Genomic DNA, 20,617 nt, shown 5'->3' with positions numbered 1-20,617 from the left:
TTCTTTCTGCCCTTTTGTTATTTCCCTTTTTTACTTTCTCCCCCCCCTTATCTCTCCTCTCCCTTCTTTACAGATTCTCCTGTCCTGTCAAGTCTGGCATGATGATAACACATTTGCAGCCATAAAAATATCACAAATGTATAAACAAAATGAAATTAAATAATTAAAAAATAAAGAAAGAAAGAAAGAAAGAAACACTGACAAGATGAGCCTATAATCTATAGTGCTCATTTTGGAAAAGTAAATTTGTTTGGCACAGTAATGCAGTCTGACCAGAATTCTGATTGCAAATCTGCCAGACAAGACAGGCAAAAAAAAGAAAAAAAAAAAAGAGGGAAGTTGCTTTCACACTTGTACCATGTGACCATCACAGTCTCATATATGTGGTCAGCCTCACTATCTAACACAATCTCCTTAATTTAGACCATTAACACTTACAGATGAGCACAGAGACTCTGCAGTGACTTACTGACGAGTCGCACAAGCAAATTCATCAGTTCTAACTTATTAGACTTATTAGTTCTGCTCCAGTCTGTCAGAGTAGAATGGAAATGATTCAGGATACTTATGCAAATTCAGGATTTACTGCAGACAACAGAAGGAATTCAGACAGCAGTGGACACTCATATGAAGACATTTATGCCAATGAAGATGAAGAAAGACATAAAACCAACAACAAAGGAACCTCCAGAACCGCATGCATTATAAATGCTGAGCAAGTGGGCAAAACCTCTCGCTCACATGCAGCAGACCCTCAGTTCAAAGGTAAGTTTGAGTCTTTAATGGGGTTTTTACTTACCCATTATTACTAATAAAAAGTTTTATCTTCTTTGCAAGACATTCTGAAACAGCCACATGCAGCTGAGTTTGTCGCTATGCAGATAAAACAAGTAGAAGTACACCCACCGGCCACTTTATTAGGTACACTTCACTTGTTCAATTGCTTGTTAACACAAATAGCTAGTCAGCCAATCACATGGCCACAACTCAGTGCATTTAGGCATGTAGAGGTGGTCAAGACAACTTGCTGAAGTGCAGACCGAGCATCAGTGGTTCTTGGTGCCAGACGGGCTGGTTTGAGTATTTCAGAAACTGCTGATCTACTGGGATTTTCACGCACAACCATCTCTAGGGTTTACAGAGAACGGTCTGAAAAAGAGAGAATATCCAGTGAGCGGCAGTTCTGTGGACGAAAATGCCTTGTGAGAGGTCAGAGGAGAATGGGTAGACTGGTTTGAGATGATAGAAAGACAACAGGAACTCAAATAACCAACCAAAATCTCTGAGGAACGTTTCCAACACCTTGTTGAAAGTGTGCCAGGAAGAATTAAACCAGTTCTGAAGGCAAAAGGGGGTCCAACCCTTTACTAGCAAAAGTAAACTTTACTGTACCTAATAAAGTGGCCGGTGAGTGTATATTCAGTGCCCTCCACAACTTCTGGCACCCGGTAATATATGTGTGCCACACATGTGCTCCCTTTATTTAATACTTTGTGCGGCCTGCCTGTTCAACAAAAACAGCTCTGAATCTTCTCCTATAATGCTTAAGAGGTTTTAAAGGAGTTTAGTTCAGGGGACTGGGCCATGGCAAAACCCTGATACCGTGGTTAGTATTCCTTTTTTGTGTCGATTTTGAGTTGTGCTTTGGATCATTGTCCTGAGCCCACAGTGAAATAGCCCTAAATTGCCCCTCTTCCAACTTTGGTTGGAATGTATTGTAGGCCTAAATGGCAGGAATGGATGTTAGCGTAGTTATAAAACATGAAATATCTTGTGTGTAGTGAAATACAAGCCAACAAAAACTTTAGCAATCACTTCTTTCTTTTTTATTTGCATTTTTCATACTGTCCCAACTTTTTCTTATTTTGGATTGTAGGGAGCTCAGTAACTTCAACTTTCAAGGTGAAGGTAGGGCTACATCAGGGATCAGCTCTGAGCCCCTTGTTTGCAATGGTGATGGACAGGTTGACAGATGAGGTCAGGCAGGAGGCTCCATGGACCATGATGTTTGCAGATGACATTGTAATCTGTGGTGAGAGTAGAGAGCAGGTGGTTTGCACTGGAGAGGTGGAGGTTTGCACTGGAGAGGAGAGGAATGAAGGTCAGTAGAGACAAGACGGAATACATGTGTGTGAATGAGAGGGAGGCAGGTGGAAAGGTGAAGATGCAAGGAGTAGAGGTCGTAAAGGTGGATGACTTCAAATATCTTGGGTCAACCATCCAGAGCAATGGACAGTGTAGAAAAGAGGTGAAGAAGAGGGTGCAGGCAGGATGGAGTGGGTGGAGACGGGTGTCACTGATGTGTGACAGAAGGATAGCAGCAAGAGTGAAAGGGAAGGTTTACAAGACAGTAGTGCGTCCTGCTATGATGTATGGTTTGGAGACTGTGGCTCTGTCTAAAAGACAGAAGGCTGAGCTGGAGGTGGCGGAGATGAAGATGTTGAGATTTTCGTTGGGAGTGACAAGGATGGACAAGATTAGAAATGAGCAGATCAGAGGGACAGTGAAGGTGGAGCAGTTTGGAGATAAAGCCAGAGAGGCCAGGTTGAGATGGTTTGGACATGTGTTGAGGAGGAATAGTGGATATATTGGGCAAAGAATGTTGGAGATGGAGCTGCCGGGTAGAAGGAGAAGAGGTAGACCTCAGAGAAGGTTTATGGATGTAGTGAAGGTGGACATGGAGATGGTTGGTGTGAAAGTAGAGGAGGCAATGGATAAGGCAAGATGGAGGCAGATAATCCACTGTGGCGACCCCTAAAGGGAGCAGCCAAAAGAAGAAGAAGGGAGCTCAATAACTGTGCTGAATGGTTTACTATTGACCCATCTTAACCACAGTGGAGTAGAACATCCAATAATGACTGTGTGAGGACATTAACAAAAGGGTGAAATACGGCTCCAAAACTATAGGAACAGCACAAATCATGTGACTAACACACCTCAGACACCCTCACAGTCTCACATCTATGGCTGGCATCATTATCTACCACAATCTTCTTTATTTAGAAAAGGTGGTTTACTATCACGGTTCAGCACAGGAACTGCAGCAGCTTTAAACTGGCATGCAGCTCACGCAGAGTCACATTTACAGTTTTCAGAGTCGTTACAGTTAATATCAGTCACAGCAGCTTGAAAATGAGGGAGGATCAGTATGAAAATTCCAGAAATTTAGATAGCAATGGGCCTTAATGTAATATGAGGACCTTAAAGTGAACGATGCCAGAGGAACGCAGAAGACCAGGAGGAACAAAAGGAACTCAGCTGCAGTAACTGCAGAGAAAATACACATTAAAATGCTGAGAAAGACGACAAAACCTCTCACAGTTTAAATCTTTACTGGATTTTTCACTTCACCCTGTTTCACCATGACAAATAGTGCTTATAAGCCCACATTAAAATGTCTTGTTAACCAGCTTTAATGAGTAACCAATAGAATTATCTTTTTTATTGAAGGTTTCTCATACTGAGGGATCTTAATGTGATTAATATGATGGTGTATCTTGCACTGTACTGTATCACACAGAGGTGATCCTGTATAGAGCAGTTTGCTCTCTAGAACACACAAGTCAGTTCACTCAATCCCAGATAGGCAGTGCAGTAAACAAATGTGGACTTTAAGTTAAGAAACAGAAAATCAGTGAAAAGAGGAAGTTACTAAATGAATAGCGTCTCTTTACACTCTAAGAAGTAAAAGACGACTATTAAAGAGAAAATTTCTCCTGCGCAATTCAACTGTTAAAAAAGTAACTGAGAGAGGTTTTAATATGAAGTGCTGTTAATGGTAACAGAGTGAAATCTGAAACAAAAGATTGTGATCGTAACGATTGTTTTACACAGAAATTTGGAAAAAAACTGGTGGAGTTCCCCTTTTAATATGTAGCAAGGTGCACAGCAAACAAAAATAAACCAGACCGAAAGAGGGCTGAAAACTCATCACCATATATAGTCATGGTTTCATCTCACATGAGTGCAGACTAAGGAAATCTGCATGAATGGAAGTAGCTCTGAACAACCACAAGAGGGAGCTATTCAGCTGATAACTGATGGCAATCTGAGGCTTTGAAAACAGAAGTGTATGACGTGAGAATGGGAGCCTCTCTCAGTGTGGCTCACTCACTGTAGCTCCCTGACACACTAATGGACCAGCTAATGGCATTTAGGGGTTCTACAATAATCAAGCCTTGATCATTCTCAGCACTGCAGTAACACTGACGTGGTGGTGGTGTGTTAGTGTGTGTGTGTCGTGCTGGTATGAGCAGCACTGCTGTGTCTGATCCACTCATACTAGTACAACACACATTACCCCACCACCACTACGTCAGTGTCACTGCAGTGCTGAGAACGATCCATCTGCTCTGTGGTGGTCCTGTAGGGGGTCCTGACCAGTTATTAATGGGGTAAAGGTGGGATAACAAAGGAAACCAGATGAACTATAGTCTGTAATTGTACAACTACTAAGTGAAGCATGATAAAACTACTAAACAACTAAAAAGCAAGTTGTGTAGATATGATGCAGTGCTGAGGGGTAACTTAGTAATCTAGATATACACTGACATAAAAGAGAGATTGAATACCTTTTTTCATTATTCTTTATGAATAGAGAAGTTTCATTCATGTTTCATAATTAAACAAAGCCAGAAGAAATTATGTGTGTACATTGTCTCCACTCACTGGTACTGTTTTCAGGATGCTACAGACTGGCTGCAGTGTGTCTGGGGCTGCTGTGTGTTCTCCTACTGGCTGGCGTCATAGTGCTGTGGATCAAGTTCACCACAGAGAGAGACCAGCTACAGACCAGTTACACCAAGCTGACTGCAGAGAGAGACCAGCTACAGACCAATTACACCAAGCTGACTGCAGAAAGAGACCAGCAACAGACCAGTTACACCAAGCTGACTGCAGAGAGAGACCAGCTACAGACCAGTTACACCAAGCTGACTGCAGAGAGAGACCAGCTACAGACCAATTACACCAAGCTGACTGCAGAAAGAGACCAGCAACAGACCAGTTACACCAAGCTGACTGCAGAGAGAGACCAGCTACAGACCAGTTACACCAAGCTGACTGCAGAGAGAGACCAGCTACAGACCAGTTACGCCTCTGTGGTTCGTCAGCTTCAGAATCCGGGAGATTGTCTTCAGAAATTCTTTAATTTGGGTGAGCAGATCATCTCAAAGGTTGAAGATGGTCCTTTTGAAGCAACTAAATAAGCGGCTACATTTGTAAGCAAATTACCCCATATCACCCCATTTAAATCATCATGTGGTTTATGTGTCTATACAGTACTGTGCAAAAGTGAGAAAACACCCTTTCACTCTTTTTTCCATTTCTAGTCAAAATGGCCATTAAGGACAAGCGTGAAAGCATCATAAGGGGCATAAAAATGTTTCTGTGACTTTTGAGCTGCAGGCAGTATAATTTACTTATCCTGCATTATTTCAAAATAAGCAAAACGTTCAACTCACAGTCACTGTGAACAGAATTTCCAATCCACCATTAAATAAATGTCAAACCATCGATCTAAAGAAACGTTAACCTGTGCTGCTAACTAGAAGACCTAATTAGCATTAGCTTAGCTAGCACAATAACAGCTCTGCTCACCACAGAACAGGTTCAGTTCAGCTTCAACTAAAGCGCCAACACAGGTTTATATTCAGGTCTCAGGGATTGAAACAGAGCACCCGGTGTTGGACGGACGGAAAGACAAAAATTGGGATCTGTAGCATGTTAGCTATACTAGCAGCTTAGCTAACAGGCCAAATGTGCCACACACCACAGTAGAAGTTAGAGTCCAACTAACTGGCGCTCTGCTGACACCAGTGTAGGTATAAAACTCGTGTGAGAGAGAGAGTGAAGTCACACCGTCAAAACTGGAAGTCCATCATCATTTTGAAATACTGTGGTAACCATATTACTGCCCATATTATTACACTTTACTTAGTGTTGGTCTCTTTGGTGTTAAATATATGTTAGCTTTTTTTATGACCATGAAAAATTGACATCTTTTTACTTTACTGGAAATTACATGTATGAAAGGCGGTCTTTGGCTTTTCAATAGTACTTTACATGGACATTTCATGGAGTTATGCTCTTCACCCTCAGTAGTGGAGGGTTGAAGCTCTGTACGATCAGTTGCCTCAGTCCAGTTGATGTGATTTAGCTTTGTGAAGGTTTGATCATTATATAATAAGTGGAATCAGTTTTGAAAGCCTTTAACTGTGACTGTAATATAGATTTATTAAGTACCACACTTTGTCACAAATTCAGAAGTGCTAATACTGTGTGACATCTTCTGAAAGCATTAATGAACAAAAGCACTGCATCTAATATGGAAACAGCTACATTTCCACAGCGAATAAATAAAGGAGTTCTTAACACAACAAGGGAACATAATGAGGGATGGACAGTGATACTGGAATCATATCAGTACTGACAGATAATGTCTTATAAATGAAATGAAATTGTAAATGTTATATTGATCCACATTTAAGTTTTATTGCTAATACAGTCAGCTTTAGCCCCAGTTTCTACATGTTATACATGTTTATGTATTGGTGTCAGTGTAGCCGGTAGGGCTACGGGTAGAACTTTTATTTTGAAAGCCATTCCTGGAGGCAGCCATAGCTGCGGGTTGGTATATAGAGTTCAGTAGAGTATGGGGGGACTTTTATGTTGAAGCTAGGTTGTGGGGGCGGCCGTCTTGGCGGACTATTTCAGTCCCGCGATACTCCGCTAAAATATCGTTTGGTCTCGTTGGGTTTTGGTTGGACGCAGGTGGCAACAAGTAGCGAGTTTCATGGGCTAGTTTGGAGAAGTATAGCCCTGCTTTGCAGTTTAAGCGAGTGGTTGGTAAATAGACTTTGGTGACGGTGGTATAGCGGCGATAAGTGAGTCCGGAGGGCGTTTAAGAGCTGGTGGAACGCAATAAGGGGGCCAGTACTGCGGTTGTGCCGGGCGGCGGAGCCACTGTCCTATACTGGGTTTATAGGGTCCGTTAAATTCATTTTAGGCCCTTAATTCCTGATCTTTTAGCTGTACTCTCGGCTATATTGCCTTCTATACTGTTCTAGGGTGCTATAGGGGTACAACCTGATCTTAACGCTGTAGTTGGTTCCTTATTATTACAGACATACCAAGTCTCCCGGAAGTCACGGGAGTCTCCCGCATATCAATAGTGTCTCCCTGATGCCCGGAAGTCAGATAAAATCTCCCTGATCCAGAAGTAGTGGCCCAAGAGTGAACACAAACGCGCGCGCAGGCGACACAGACTTTCCCCCCCAATCGCGTGTGGGAAGGAGGGGGAGAGGGAGAGAGCGGTGCTCCCCTTGTGTGCATATTCATGAAGCGCATGCAAAACAGAGGGTTCTGATTGGCCTGTTCTCTCCAAAGAGTCTGTGAGTCAGCCAATCAGTTCTTAGTGTGGGCGGGCAGTGTTTTTCCCTCCTGGACGGGATGCGTTCAGTGACAGAAGGAGCATCATGGCGGAGGGAGGGAAAGCGGATGCAGGGCCTTCCAAAAAGAAGAAATATAAAACTCATTTTACCTCTGACTCTAAAATATATCCATGTCTGGTCAAAGTAAAGAACAATGCCAGTCTTGCCCGCTGTACAGTTTGTAATACTGATTTCAGAATTGTGATGTAGAAAGTTAGGGGGGTTAATGTTGAAGCCTTTGCTTTAAAAAGAAGTTCTGTAAGTTTGTGGAGCTTAAAGTAAAGTTATGTTTGTTGCATAAGATGTATTGTTTTTTTTTGTTGTTGTTGTTTTTTTGCAGTGGCCTGGGGTGTTGGGAGAAGTGTCTCCCTGAAATTAATTTTTGCAAGCTGGGATGTCTGTTATTATATAACCCAGTGTGATCTGATGTATTACTTCCTACTATCAGCGGAAAGACCTGTTAAGGGGTGAGGGGCCTAAATATTATATATTAATTATTATATTATAAATATTATATATATATTAAATATGGCCAGCAGCCAAGCTAAATATTAGTTAGGTTGCTCCCCCTTCTTCTCTGAGAGGGTGGCCTTAGTGTGATATATCTGTGTAATTCAAATTCACCTCAGTAGTGTTTTGTGTCTTTTAAGTTTTGATGTGGGGTTCCTTTTTTTGTTTTGTGTGTATAATTAATTTTTTGGGGAAAACTTTCGGGGGTTTTTTGCAGATGTCTTGATTTATTTTGGTTACTATGTATTTTTGTGAGTGAAGTTGGGGTGATCTGGTCATACTGAGAGGATTTTGTTGCTGGAGATCGGTCGCAGTGGGTACATTCCTCCTGCTTGAAGATTGTTTAGCAGTAATCTTACTATTGATTGGAAATGGCTTTTTATGGTGAGGAACTATTGTTGTTCAAATTTTTAACTTTTTACCTTCAACGTGGAACTAATAAAATAAACTCACAGAACGGTTCTGTACTCCTTTGATGGGTTGATCCTTCATTTGCATCATACTCCATGGAACTGTGTCCTTTAGTTTGATACTGTGTGGGATCACTAAAGTAAGAGTAAAGTTTGGATTGTGGGATATATTGTTGGGTCCAATTCTGTATTTGGGGTCTCCCCCCCCCTCACTAATCAGGGAGTGGCGTAGTCAAATTGCCCTAAATGGTGAGTTACGGCCACATCAGCATCAGCAGACGTACATAAACATTATCAGACAGGTCGAATCTCTCAGTTGTCATATTGGTATATGTCAAAATGACCAGTACAGTAATCACTCACTCACAGTCACTCACACGTGAAAGAAGAAAATAACTGTGGCATTAAAGTGTAGAATAAGTGTCTGTGTTTGTTTGTGTGTTCAATTCATAGAGAAGGCCATGCAGCAGGGCTGGACATTTTTCAAGACCAGTATGTACTTCATCTCTACTGGAGGGAAGAGCTGGAGTGAGAGCAGACAGGACTGCAAAGGAAGAGGAGCAGACCTGGTGATCATAAACGACAGAGAAGAACAGGTGAGAGAGAGGGAGACATTTACATTTATGGCATTTGGCAGACACTCTTATCCAGAGCGACTTACAGTTTGATCATTTTACACTGAGAGAGAGAGAGAGAGAGAGAGAGAGAGAGAGCACACAATCACAAACTGAATTAATTTTCCTCTCTGTTACTGAGAATTTACATCTGGTTGTTAACAGAACTTCACTGAAATATTGAGACGAGGAAAGAGAGCTTGGATTGGTCTGACTGACAGTGAGAAAGAGGGGGTCTGGAAATGGGTGGACGGCTCAGCACTGACCACCACGTAAGAGACCACTGAGCTGAACTCTGTTGATGGTGTAGTTAATGGCTGTCACTCCTCACTGCTCTGATAAAAACAGTGGATTCTCTGATTCTCTCTTTCAGGTTCTGGGGACATAGTGAACCCAACAGTAATGCAGGAGATGAGGACTGTGTCGTAACTGGCGAGGGGTCTGATCCTGTAAAGAACTGGGCTGACTATCCCTGTAATGACCGGATTGTTTGGATTTGTGAGAAAAGTATTTTTAACTCAGGGGTGTTAGAATAAATGACAACAAATCAGTGAATATCAGCAGTTTGTTTGGATCTGTAAGGGAATATTTATCTGAATGGTCACCAGGTCAGTGAATAACAGCTCATTTGTATTTAATTCACAAATAATTGTAATTTAATTCATAATTTTGGAGTTGGGTCATACTGAAACCATTAGCCTCAAAATGATATGGGGAGGGGAGGTTCAACCAACTTCTAAGACTGAACTGTGGAGGTGTGGGAAAATGTCCTTGCAGACTTCTAAGAAAAGCTGAAAGTGAGTCTCCTGAACGGAATGTAAGTTGTATTAAAGGAAAAGGTGGATACATTAAATACTGAATATTTTGCTATTAAATTTAGTTGTGGAGGTTTCTGGGTAGTTTTCTCTTTAATGTTTTCAGACTTTATTTACTTTTAAAAGTATGAAAACGCATGAAACAAACATCTTTTTTGTACATCTTACAGTTTTTTAATCAGAATAACTTCACTGCATAAAGTTCATGTGAATGCTAAACATGCAGCTGTGTGATAAATTGTCCATGTCCAATACAATTAATAAAGCTAAGAGCTCATCTAACATACATGGCAATAAATCATGAATGTGTTAGTGGCGATGTTTTCATTTTAAAATGACTGATATTTTGTGGTGTTCAGTTGTCCAGTCATCACCATCATGTATCATTTTGAAACAAAGTCATTCAGATGAATAAAACATTCATCAGATGAAACAGCACATTAATATGTTTCGTTTCAGCGGCTCATGCGTGCGTGCAGTTCTATTCATTTAATAATATGATAATAAAGTCTTGACCAGATACCTTGGAATGACAAACATGCGAGAACACAAGCACACAACATGCTGATCCCATTGGTTTTATGGCCTGTATCCCATTTGCCCAAGCCAATAAAAGGTCCCTGTGGCCAGTAATAAGAAAATATCTATAAATATCTATGAATATGAAGCTCCATATATTGAAAGGATGTGCCAAATGGAATCAGTTAAAGCAAGATCTGATACTTGACAGAGGATGCCTTTTCCTAATCCAAGTGTAAAATGTCAGCTGTGTGTAAAAAGAAAAAAAGAAGAAAAAAAAATGCATCTTCCCTGTCGGTTATGATCTGTGAACTGCTTACTTTCATATTTAAAGTCATCAAAGGTAAGATATAAATGGGAAAAAGCACTTTCCACACCTACTTTAGGAAATCTGAATGAAGCAATATGCCAGGATATATAAACCAGGACAGGATTATGTAATGTACCAGCTTGTATTAGAGGAGAAATTAGCCCTGTCTACCAAGAAACTGCATCTCTGTAACATAAAATGAAAATAACTCAATGCTGATTACTGAAAAATAAGGGGAAGGTGTTTGCATGGCACTCTCTCCTGACTTGAATCCCAATGAAAATGCTTAGACCGATTCAGGTACTGGATGGATGGAGAACCAAATAACCAAGGGAATGAAGATTGTGGTGAGATTCTGGAGAAAAGAAGCGTTTAATGTGAAATTCTGCAGGTCCTGTCAGGTAAAATCATTGTTATAACATTCAGATCTCTAAGAAATAATGTACTCATGAGTCTGTTGCTCACAGAATGAACAGTGAGACTCGGTCCTCTGAGTCTAATGTTCTCTGGTGGCAGAATCAACTGGTTACTAAACTAAACTTCACCTTTAGAACCTTTAGTCTGATGCAAGTTGCATATTACAGAAATTAGAAATGGGAAGACGGCACAGGACTGACCACTGAGTAGAAAGTATCAGGATTCCAGGCACCTTGAGCTCCTCTGGATTATCTGGATAGCAAAATATTTACTGCATATTGAAACACTTCTAGACAAAGTGTGATCCATAACCACCCCTATGAGGACAAGAACAAGAAAGGAGGACTTGTGTACCCTGCCTGGATCAGGGTTACCGGGGCCCCACCCTGGAGCCAGGCCTGGGGGAGGGGCTCGCCAGCGAGCGTCTGGTGGCCGGGTATTAACTCATGGTGCCCACCACCAATGGGAGGGGCAGTAGTAGGGGTTCGGTGCATTGTGGATCGGGCAGTGTCCGAAGGCGTGGGCCTTGGCGTTCTGATCCTCGGTTGCTGAAACTGGCTTTTGGAACTTGGAACGTTACCTCACTGGCGGGAAAGGAGCCTGAGTTGGTGCGCGAGTTTGAGAGATACCGGCTAGATATAGTCGGGCTCACCTCAACACACAGCTTGGGCTCTGGGTCCAATCTCCTTGAGAGGGGCTGGACTTTTTTCTTTTCTGGAGTTGCCCATGGTGAGAGGCGACGGGCAGGTGTGGGCTTTCTCATAGCCCCTCGACTCGGCGCCTGTATGTTGGGGTTTTCCCCGGTGGACGAGAGGGTAACTTCCCTACGCCTTCGTGTTGGGGAACGGGTCCTGACTGTTGTCTGTGCTTATGCACCGAACAGCAGTTCAGAGTACCCAGCCTTCCTAGAGTCCTTGGGAGGGGTGCTTGAAAGTGCTCCTCCTGGAGACTCGATTGTCCTACTGGGGGACTTCAACGCTCACTTAGGCAACGACAGTAAGACCTGGAGGGGTGTGATTGGGAGGAATGGCCTCTCTGATCTGAACCCGAGTGGTGTTCAGTTTTTGGACTTCTGTGCAAACCACAGTTTGTCCATAACAAACACCATGTTTGAACACAAGGATGTCCATAAGTGCACATGGCACCAGGACACCCTAGGCCGCAGTTCAATGATTGACTTTGTAGTCGTGTCATCGGACTTGCAGCCATGTGTATTGGACACTCGGGTAACGAGAGGAGCTGAGCTGTCAACTGATCACCACCTGGTGATGAGTTGGATCAGGTGGTGGGGGAAGATGCTGGTCAGACCAGGCAAACCCAAACGTATAGTGAGGGTTTGCTGGGAACGTCTGGCAGAAGAACCTGTCAGATTGATCTTCAACTCACACCTCCGTCAGAACTTTGACCAGATATTGGGGGAGGTGAAGGACATTGACTCAGAATGGGCCATGTTCCGCTCCTCCATTGTTGAAGCAGCTGACTGTAGCTGTGGTCGCAAGGTAGTTGGTGCCTGTCAGGGCGGTAATCCTTGAACCCGGTGGTGGACACCCCAGGTGAGAGATGCCGTCAAGCTGAAGAAGGAGTCCTACCGGGCATGGTTGGCCTGTAGGACACCAGAGGCAGCTAGCAGGTATCGACAGGCCAAGCGATCTGTCATTGGGCGGTGGAAGGAATACTTTGAGGACCTTCTCAATTCCACCAACACGTTCTCCAGTGAGGAGACAGAGTCTGGGGACACGGGAATAGGCTTGTCCATTACTGAGGCCGAAGTCGCTAAGGTAGTTAAAAAGCTCCTTGGCAGCAGGGCTCCAGGGGTGGATGAGATCCGTCCCGAGTTCCTCAAGGCTCTGGATGTTGTGGGGCTGTCTTGGCTGACATGCCTTTTCAACACTGCGTGGACGTCGGGGGTGGTACCACTGGATTGGCAGACTGGGGTGGTGGTGCCCCTTTTTAAAAAGGGGGACCGGAGGGTGTGTTCCAACTACAGGGGAATCACACTCCTCAGCCTCCCTGGTAAGGTCTATGCAGGGGTACTGGAGAAGAGAGTCCGGCTTATAGTCGAACCTCGGATTCAGGAGGAGCAGTGCGGGTTCCGCCCTGGTCGTGCAACACTGGACCAACTCTTTACCCTCTCCAGGATTCTGGACGGTTCATGGGAGTTTGCCCAACCAGTCCACATGTGCTTTGTGGATTTGGAGAAGGCATTCGACTGTGTTCCCCGGGGTATTCTGTGGGAGGTGCTTCGGAAGTACGTACTTCAGGCCCTCTACAAACAAAGCAGGAGTTTGTTTCGCATGGCCGGCAGTAAGTCAGACTTGTTCCCAGTGAGAGTTGGACTCCGTCAGGGCTGCCCTTTGTCACAGATTCTATTCATAATTTTTATGGATAGAATTTCTAGGCGCAGTCAGGGGATGGTGGGTGTCTGGTTTGGTGACCTCAGGGTCACATCGCTGCTGTTTGCAGATGATGTGGTCCTATTGGGGACATCAGGCCGTGAACTTCAGCTTTCACTGGATCAGTTTGCAGCCGAGTGTGAAGCGGCCGGGATGAGGATCAGTACCTCCAAATCCGAGGCCATGGTTCTCACGCGGAAAAGGGTGGAGAGCCCTCTCTGGGTCGGGGATAGGCTCTTGCCTCAAGTGGAGGAGTTTAAGTATCTCGGGGTCTTGTTCACGAGTGATGGTACAAGGGAGCGGGAGGTTGACAGGCGGATTGGTGCTGGGTCAGCAGTGATGCGGGCTCTTTACCGGTCTGTTGTAGTAAAGAAAGAGCTGAGCCATAAGGCAAGGCTCTCGATTTACTGGTCGATCTACGTTCCCACCCTCACCTATGGTCATGAGCTTTGGGTAATGACCGAAAGAACGAGATCGCGAATACAAGCGGCCGAAATGAGTTTCCTCCGCAGGGTGGCTGGACTCTCCCTTAGAGATAGGCTGAGAAGTTCGGTCATCTGGGAGGGACTCAAAGTAGAGCCGCTGCTTCTCCACGTCGAGAGGAGCCAGTTGAGGTGGTTCGGGCATCTTGTTAGGATGCCTCCTGGACGCCTCCCTTGGGAGGTGTCACAGGCAAGTCCGCCGGGGAGGAGACCCCGGGGAAGACCCAGGACACGCTGGCGTGACTATATCGCCCAGCTGGCCTGGGAGCGCCTCGGAATCCCTCCCAGGGAGCTAGTGGAAGTGGCTGGGGAAAGCTGTGTGATAAATTGTCCATGTCCAATACACTTAATAAAGCTAAGAGCTCATCTAACATACATGGCAATAAATCATGAATGTGTTAGTGGCAATGTTTTCATTTTAAAATGACATATTTTGTGGTGTTCAGTTGTCCAGTCATCACCATCATGTATCATTTTGAAACAAAGTCATTCAGATGAATAAAACATTCATCAGATGAAACAGCACATTAATATGTTTGGTTTCAGCGACTCATTTTAACAAAAGCGGACCGTCCTGTACGTGCAGTTCTATTCATTTAATAATATGATAATAAAGTCTTGACCAGATACCTTGGAATGACAAACATGCGAGAACACAAGCACACAACATGCTGATCCCATTGGTTTTATGGCTTGTGTAACCCACGTTGAAATATGATATTACAAACTCTAAAATATTGAACTATTAGTACACAGATTACTACAGAAATAGTCACTAATAAACAGATAACAGGAACTAATTTATATTATAATTCCTTAAAATAGTTAAAATATTAAAAACATTTACTCAATTGAATGCACCATAGCAAAAGTGCGCTGGCCCTTTAAGACTGCAGCTAAAAACAAATAACAGCGATGAGCGGAAAGTTCGAGAGCAGACGGTTGAAGCAGAAGGGAGAGGGGAGAAGAGAGAGTGCTGAAGTTGTAAGATACAGCCTGTTTCTCACAAACTACTGAACTACAAAGATTACAGACCTGCTCTACCTGTGTTTACCAGTCCAGGACCCAAAGAGGATGATAAATTTCCCTGTTTTTGAGTAAAACAGGCTGGTTTTGGTGAGTTAAAGCTCATTATAACTGTTGTATATGGCTGAATTAAAAACTTCAAGGTTTAACTAATGGGTACATTAACATAATACATTGTGGTGTTATATTGCTGTTAAATGAGACTGAGTATGTTGTGTTTAGCTGTGTGGAGGTTTGTGAAGGGAGGTTGTTAAGGAGCTAGGTCAGTGCTAGCCTACAGCTAGCAGCCTGCTGTCCTGTCTCCATGGTGTTGCTGCTGTGGAGCCCGCGGCGCTGTAGTTGGTGAATTACTTCTAATATTGTGTGAGATGGACATTAACTGAAATATTTTGTGCTCTTTTGACCTGTAAAACAGGTCAGGGTTTTTTTTTCCTTCTTTGAAATCCAGTTTCTCCGTGTTACACCTGTGGGTGCATCGTGCGCTGGAGCTAGTGTGATTACAGCAGACCCCAGACGGCGAGCCGACCCCCGGATTTTGGGCCTATTAACAGCTAAAAGCTGAACCGGTTCCTCCTGTACGGTAGGACCTGGATTGCTTGAGTTTTTGAAAGTTTGGAACAGAACAATTAGAGTATCGGAAAAAGGCGAGAGACCACATTAATCTCAAGGAGAGACAAGGACCCTGCGATGTTTTTCCTTTTTTTAAAAAAAAACCTGGAACATTTATGGACAGGACTGTCCTGAGAGCGGGAACAAAACATTAAGAGAAGTGTAATTCACTGAATCAAGAGCAGCAAAGATTTCTTTTCCTTCCTCTTTTATTTGTTCTTTGGAAACGTTGGAGTGTGTTCACTGTTGTAAAATCTATTTGTGTTAAAGGGTGTTATGTCAATTGTCATTGGTCATTTGAGCCCCTGAAAAAGTAAGGAAGGTTAGCAGTACAAAAATCAGTTGCAAAAGATTTTATTTTCTTACTTTATTGCATTTATTTAATTGTTGTATTCACAAGGATTGCTAAAGAGTTGGCTATGTGAATGGATCCCGGTAAAATCTAGCAAGAAGGAAAATAGGTTAACTGACAATATTCAGCCTAAATAAGAAAAAAATACAACTGATAATTGCAAACATAGATATACTTACTTTTTAACCTGCAAACCAAAGAAAATCCACAGCCACACTAAATAAGCAAATAATTAATTAGAAAGAAATGACAATATTGACCTAAACTTAATGTGAATTAACCGAATTAATCTAACCCATAATTAATATAACCTCAGCCATTAACTAACTTGAACTAATACATCCTAAATAAAGAACTAGGAGGATTATAACTGTAATGTAAAATTTTATATATAAAAATGTAACTGATTGTTTTTTTTTTTTGATAACCAAAGATCTGTGCCAACTGGGTATTCTTGTTGTCTGTCCATTTTTTTGTTTACTAAACATCAACGTAATCTTTTTGTGTGTGTGTCTCTGGTCATTTATAGTTGCACCACTCCCAACGGCCCTAGAACTGGTCCATTAGCATAACCATTTGTGATGGCCCTTGCACACAAGTGTTACACTTTATCCCATTTGCCCAAGCCAATAAAAGGCCCCTGTGGCCAGTAATAAGAAAATATCTATAAATATCTATGAATATGAAGCTCCATATATTGAAAGGATGTGCCAAATGGAATCAGTTAAAGCAAGATCTGATACTTGACAGAGGATGCCTTTTCCTAATCCAAGTGTAAAATGTCAGCTGTCTGTAAAAAGAAAAAAAGAAGAAAAAAAATGCATCTTCCCTGTCGGTTAGGATCCGTGAACTGTTTACTTTCATATTTAAAGTCATCAAAGGTAAGATATAAATGGGAAAAAGCACTTTCCACACCTGCTTTAGGAAATCTGAATGAAGCAATATGCCAGGATATATAAACCAGGACAGGATTATGTAATGTACTAGCTTGTATTAGAGGAGAAATTAACCCTGTCTACCAAGAAACTGCATCTCTGTAACATAAAATGAAAATAACTCAATGCTGATTACTGAAAAATAAGGGAAGGTGTTTGCATGGCACTCTCTCCTGACTTGAATCCCAATGAAAATGCTTTGACCGATTCAGATTCTCTGGGTTTCAGGTACTGGATGGATGGAGAACCAAATAACCAAGGGAATGAAGATTGTGGTGAGATTCTGGGTCCTGGAGAAAAGAAGGTCTGGAATGACAGACTGTGCTCTTACAGGCAAAGATGGATCTGTGAAAAAAGAGTGTTTTAATGATACATTGATATTATTAGAAAGCAGGCAGAATACTTTGAGCAGTTGAACCATCTTTATTGCTTCTGTTGTTGTACATTTATTCTAGGAATGAACTCCATGGTCTTTTACTTTGGGCTTCCCATGTACAGAGACTGTCCGTGCTACCATATCAACATTGTAACAGTAGGTGAATTAGGGTTAAAACTGTTTAATGTGAAATTCTGCAGGTACTGTCAGGTAAAATCATTGTTATAACATTCAGATCTCTAAGAAATAATGTACTCATGAGTCTGTTGCTCACAGAATGAACAGTGAGACTCAGTCCTCTGAGTCTGATGTTCTCTGGTGGCAGAATCTACTGGTTACTAAACTAAACTTCACCTTTAGAACCTTTAGTCTGATGCAAGTTGCATATTACAGAAATTAGAAATGGGAAGACGGCACAGCACTGACTACTGAGTAGAAAGTATCAGGATTCCAGGCACCTTGAGCTCCTCTGGATTATCTGGATAGCAAAATATTTACTGCATATTGAAACACTTCTGTGTGTCTGATTACATTGATTTCCCTCAATTCTCTGTCCACACAAAGTCATATTTGATCTTTCATGACCAACTACTCTGCCTCCAAAGGATGAAGTCCAGCATAGATGTCCCACCTGACACACCGGCCCACTGAATGGGCAGAGCTGAACAGCTGTGGGCTGAATTGGTGGGAATTTTATCATTTTATTTTATTAGTACTACAAAAAGGGTTTCAGCCGTTCCAGTTTACAGAGCTCCAAAATACTAACCATAACAAATAACGAAATACATTAGTATGATCATGAGTACATTGTTACTCAGTACCTAATAAACTTCTAAGACTGAAGTATCACTCTCAGCTCCTGGTGGGCCATGACTCTGAAGATATCTCCCTCTTCTAATGCTGACATTAACCCACAAAGCTCTTTCGTTGCCTTTTTAATAAAGCTATGGCCCACCAGGACTAGAGTGCAGCACACGTAGTTTTAGGAACCTTCATTCAGCATTGAAGACATCATAATGTTACAGTCTGTGTTTGGTGTCACATCATAATGATCCACTAAAGCACATCAGAGACCAGCTTTAAAGCTGATCCATCACTGATCAGTTATACACATGCTGCTGTGTAATTGATCAGGCAGGCCAAACCGAAACTGAGCTTATTCCAATGTGCACAGGGCTGCAAACTCAACTCTGAAAGTCTGAATATAAGACCATTACCAAGGAGCTGGAAACTTCTGCTTCAAGAAGCAGAAGTACCAGGTGACTTGAGAACTCACAGAAGTGGCCAGCCTCACTATCGAACTATCTACCACAGTCTGCTTAGTCTAGACTATTTACAGTTACAGTTGAGCACAGATATCTGCAGTGGCTTCCCACCAGTAGATAAGCTGCTCACGTAAAGTGACCAGTTCAGACTTCCATTTTCTGTTCCAGTCTCACTACAGAATAGATATAAGGAATGATATATCTGCAAACTCAGTAATTACTGCAGACAACAGAAGAAATTCAGATAGCAGTGGACATTCATATGAAGACATTTGTTCCAATGAGGATGACATAGAGACACATAAGAGTAACTAAAGGAACTCCAGTACAGTAACCATAGAGAAAGTCTTGACTGGGACTTTTTCACTTATATAAGCATTACGATGCTGTATAATGCTACAGGCCCAGGCTAGATGAGTTCATTAGGGTTTATAAGTTGCAACATCCACCTGTGCGCATTTGTCTCTCTGCCTGCTAATATGCCTCTCTTTCACCCAGTAGCTGTTAAGTGACAAGAGAGAGAGGAGCCACGAGGCAGCCTCATGGGTCCAGTGCCACAAACTTAAGTTCCTGGATGTGGACATCCTACTGGCAGAGGCTCACCTGGTGGCATATATGCAAAGGAAGCCCCTGTGTTCTTTCTCTATGGCGTCAATTCCAATTCAACATTCACAATTGAGGAAGACCGTTTTCACACATGGAAAACTACTGCAAAGAGAAGTTTGAGAATAAAGATGTAGTATTTCAAGAAAAAAAAGTTTTACTATTTCGAGAAAAAAGACGTGGAATTATGACATTAAAATGACATTAATACCAAAAAATCAAATATTGTGACAGAAGGCTTTGCAAAGGGAAGGCAGTACCTCCTCATGTTAAAATGAGGGGAATTTAAAAAAAAAACACTCCCGGACTCTCCTGCACATCAGCACTAGGCAGTTATTAGTGTAAGAAACGTCTGAGCAGGAAACTGTTTATTTAGAATGAAGAGCCAGGCGGACTCGAAGGAAACCGTCTGTCTGTTTTGTGGAAGGAGAATCGCAGGCAGAGTCGTCAACGCGGCTATTGGTAGCTGCATCTCTGTGCCATTCAAAGAGGGCATGAAGTTTCACAGACAGGGAGAATGATAATCAAAGTGATCGACCCACAAAGAGACAGGAGTGAGTGGAACTCCAGTGTCAGTACAGCAACCGAGACCCCAACACGTTATAACAGCCCCCTCTACAGTTAGCCCACTTCATCCTCCAAATATCACGACTTTTTTCTCGAAATAGTGTGACTGTTTTGCCAAAGTAGTACGACTTTATTCTTGAAATAGTACAAACTTTTTTTCTCTAAATGTTACAACTTTTTTCTCCAAATATTCTCATGAGTCTATTCTTTTTATTTTCAACAGTGGCCCTAAAATACTGCCGTACACTGATACAGAAACGCTCACACGTGAGGAAAATTAGCTTGTTTTTTCTGCTCGAATAACACTTTGATCATTTTTGACGGTGGTGGGCGTGTCCTGACATAAGATTGGCTACCACTCATGTCTGGAACCGTGTTCTGATTGTCTGCCTGCGAGTTGTTGCATATAAAAAAACAGGAACAGGACTTTCACTCTAGAAGACGACCTTCAGAGCACATTCAGTACAACAGCGTGAGCCGAAATGGTGCCAGATTCTCTGGGTTTCAGGTTCTGGATAAAGGGAGAACCAAATAACCAGGAGAATGAAGACTGAGCTGAGAATTGTCTTTGAGGAACATTGATTTTAAACATTTGAATTATTCCCACATGCATTTGTTGGCAAACTGGCGATCCTCTGCCCATCTTTGCTCCTGAAGGGCTGGGCCTTACTTTTGTACGAAATCATGATTTCAGTCACCTGTTTCAAATCATATCATTATTTAATCACTTTGTTATTAGCCCTAAACTGCCCCTCTTCCAACTTTGGTTGGAATGTATTGTAGGCCTAAATGGCAGGAATGGATGTTAGAGTAGTTATAAAACATGGAATATCTTGTGTGTAGTGAAATCCAAGCCAACAAAAACTTTAGAAATCACTTCTTTCTTGTTTATTTGCATTTTTCATACTGTCCCAACTTTTTCTTATTTCTGATTGTAGGGAGCTCAATAACAGTGCTGGTTTACTATTGAACCATCTTAACCAC

General features: G+C 42.4%; 1 protein-coding gene across 2 annotated transcripts; it reads left to right on the top strand.

Annotated features, from left to right (window-relative positions):
• The first annotated feature begins 429 nt into the window (after positions 1-429).
• On the top strand, positions 430-10,091 carry LOC108411548 (C-type lectin domain family 4 member M-like). Of its 2 annotated transcripts, XM_037532604.1 has the most exons (6): positions 430-765; positions 4,684-4,795; positions 4,922-5,154; positions 8,804-8,946; positions 9,130-9,236; positions 9,338-10,091. In XM_037532604.1, the coding sequence occupies exons 1-6, from the start codon at positions 546-548 to the stop codon at positions 9,498-9,500; spliced, it is 978 nt and encodes a 325-aa protein (XP_037388501.1). In that variant the 5' UTR covers positions 430-545; the 3' UTR covers positions 9,501-10,091. The 2 variants fall into 2 exon arrangements, with proteins under 2 accessions (XP_037388501.1, XP_037388500.1); XM_037532603.1 differs by having other exon boundaries at positions 4,684-5,154.
• Positions 10,092-20,617: the final 10,526 nt, after the last annotated feature.

This window comes from Pygocentrus nattereri, chromosome 22 (genome assembly GCF_015220715.1).
Source record: "Pygocentrus nattereri isolate fPygNat1 chromosome 22, fPygNat1.pri, whole genome shotgun sequence".
NCBI classification, from domain to species: domain Eukaryota; kingdom Metazoa; phylum Chordata; class Actinopteri; order Characiformes; family Serrasalmidae; genus Pygocentrus; species Pygocentrus nattereri.
Note: the sequence above shows the minus strand (reverse complement) of the source record. Positions and strands in the feature narration are given on the sequence as shown.

Bases quoted from the DNA above. Each gene is read 5' to 3' on its own strand.
- LOC108411548 (XM_037532603.1), top strand. From the start codon at position 546: ATGGAAATGATTCAGGATACTTATGCAAATTCAGGATTTACTGCAGAC. The intron at 5,155-8,803 runs GTGAGCAGATCA...TTCAATTCATAG, and splicing joins TCAGAAATTCTTTAATTTGG to AGAAGGCCATGCAGCAGGGC. The intron at 9,237-9,337 runs GTAAGAGACCAC...TCTCTCTTTCAG, and splicing joins GGCTCAGCACTGACCACCAC to GTTCTGGGGACATAGTGAAC.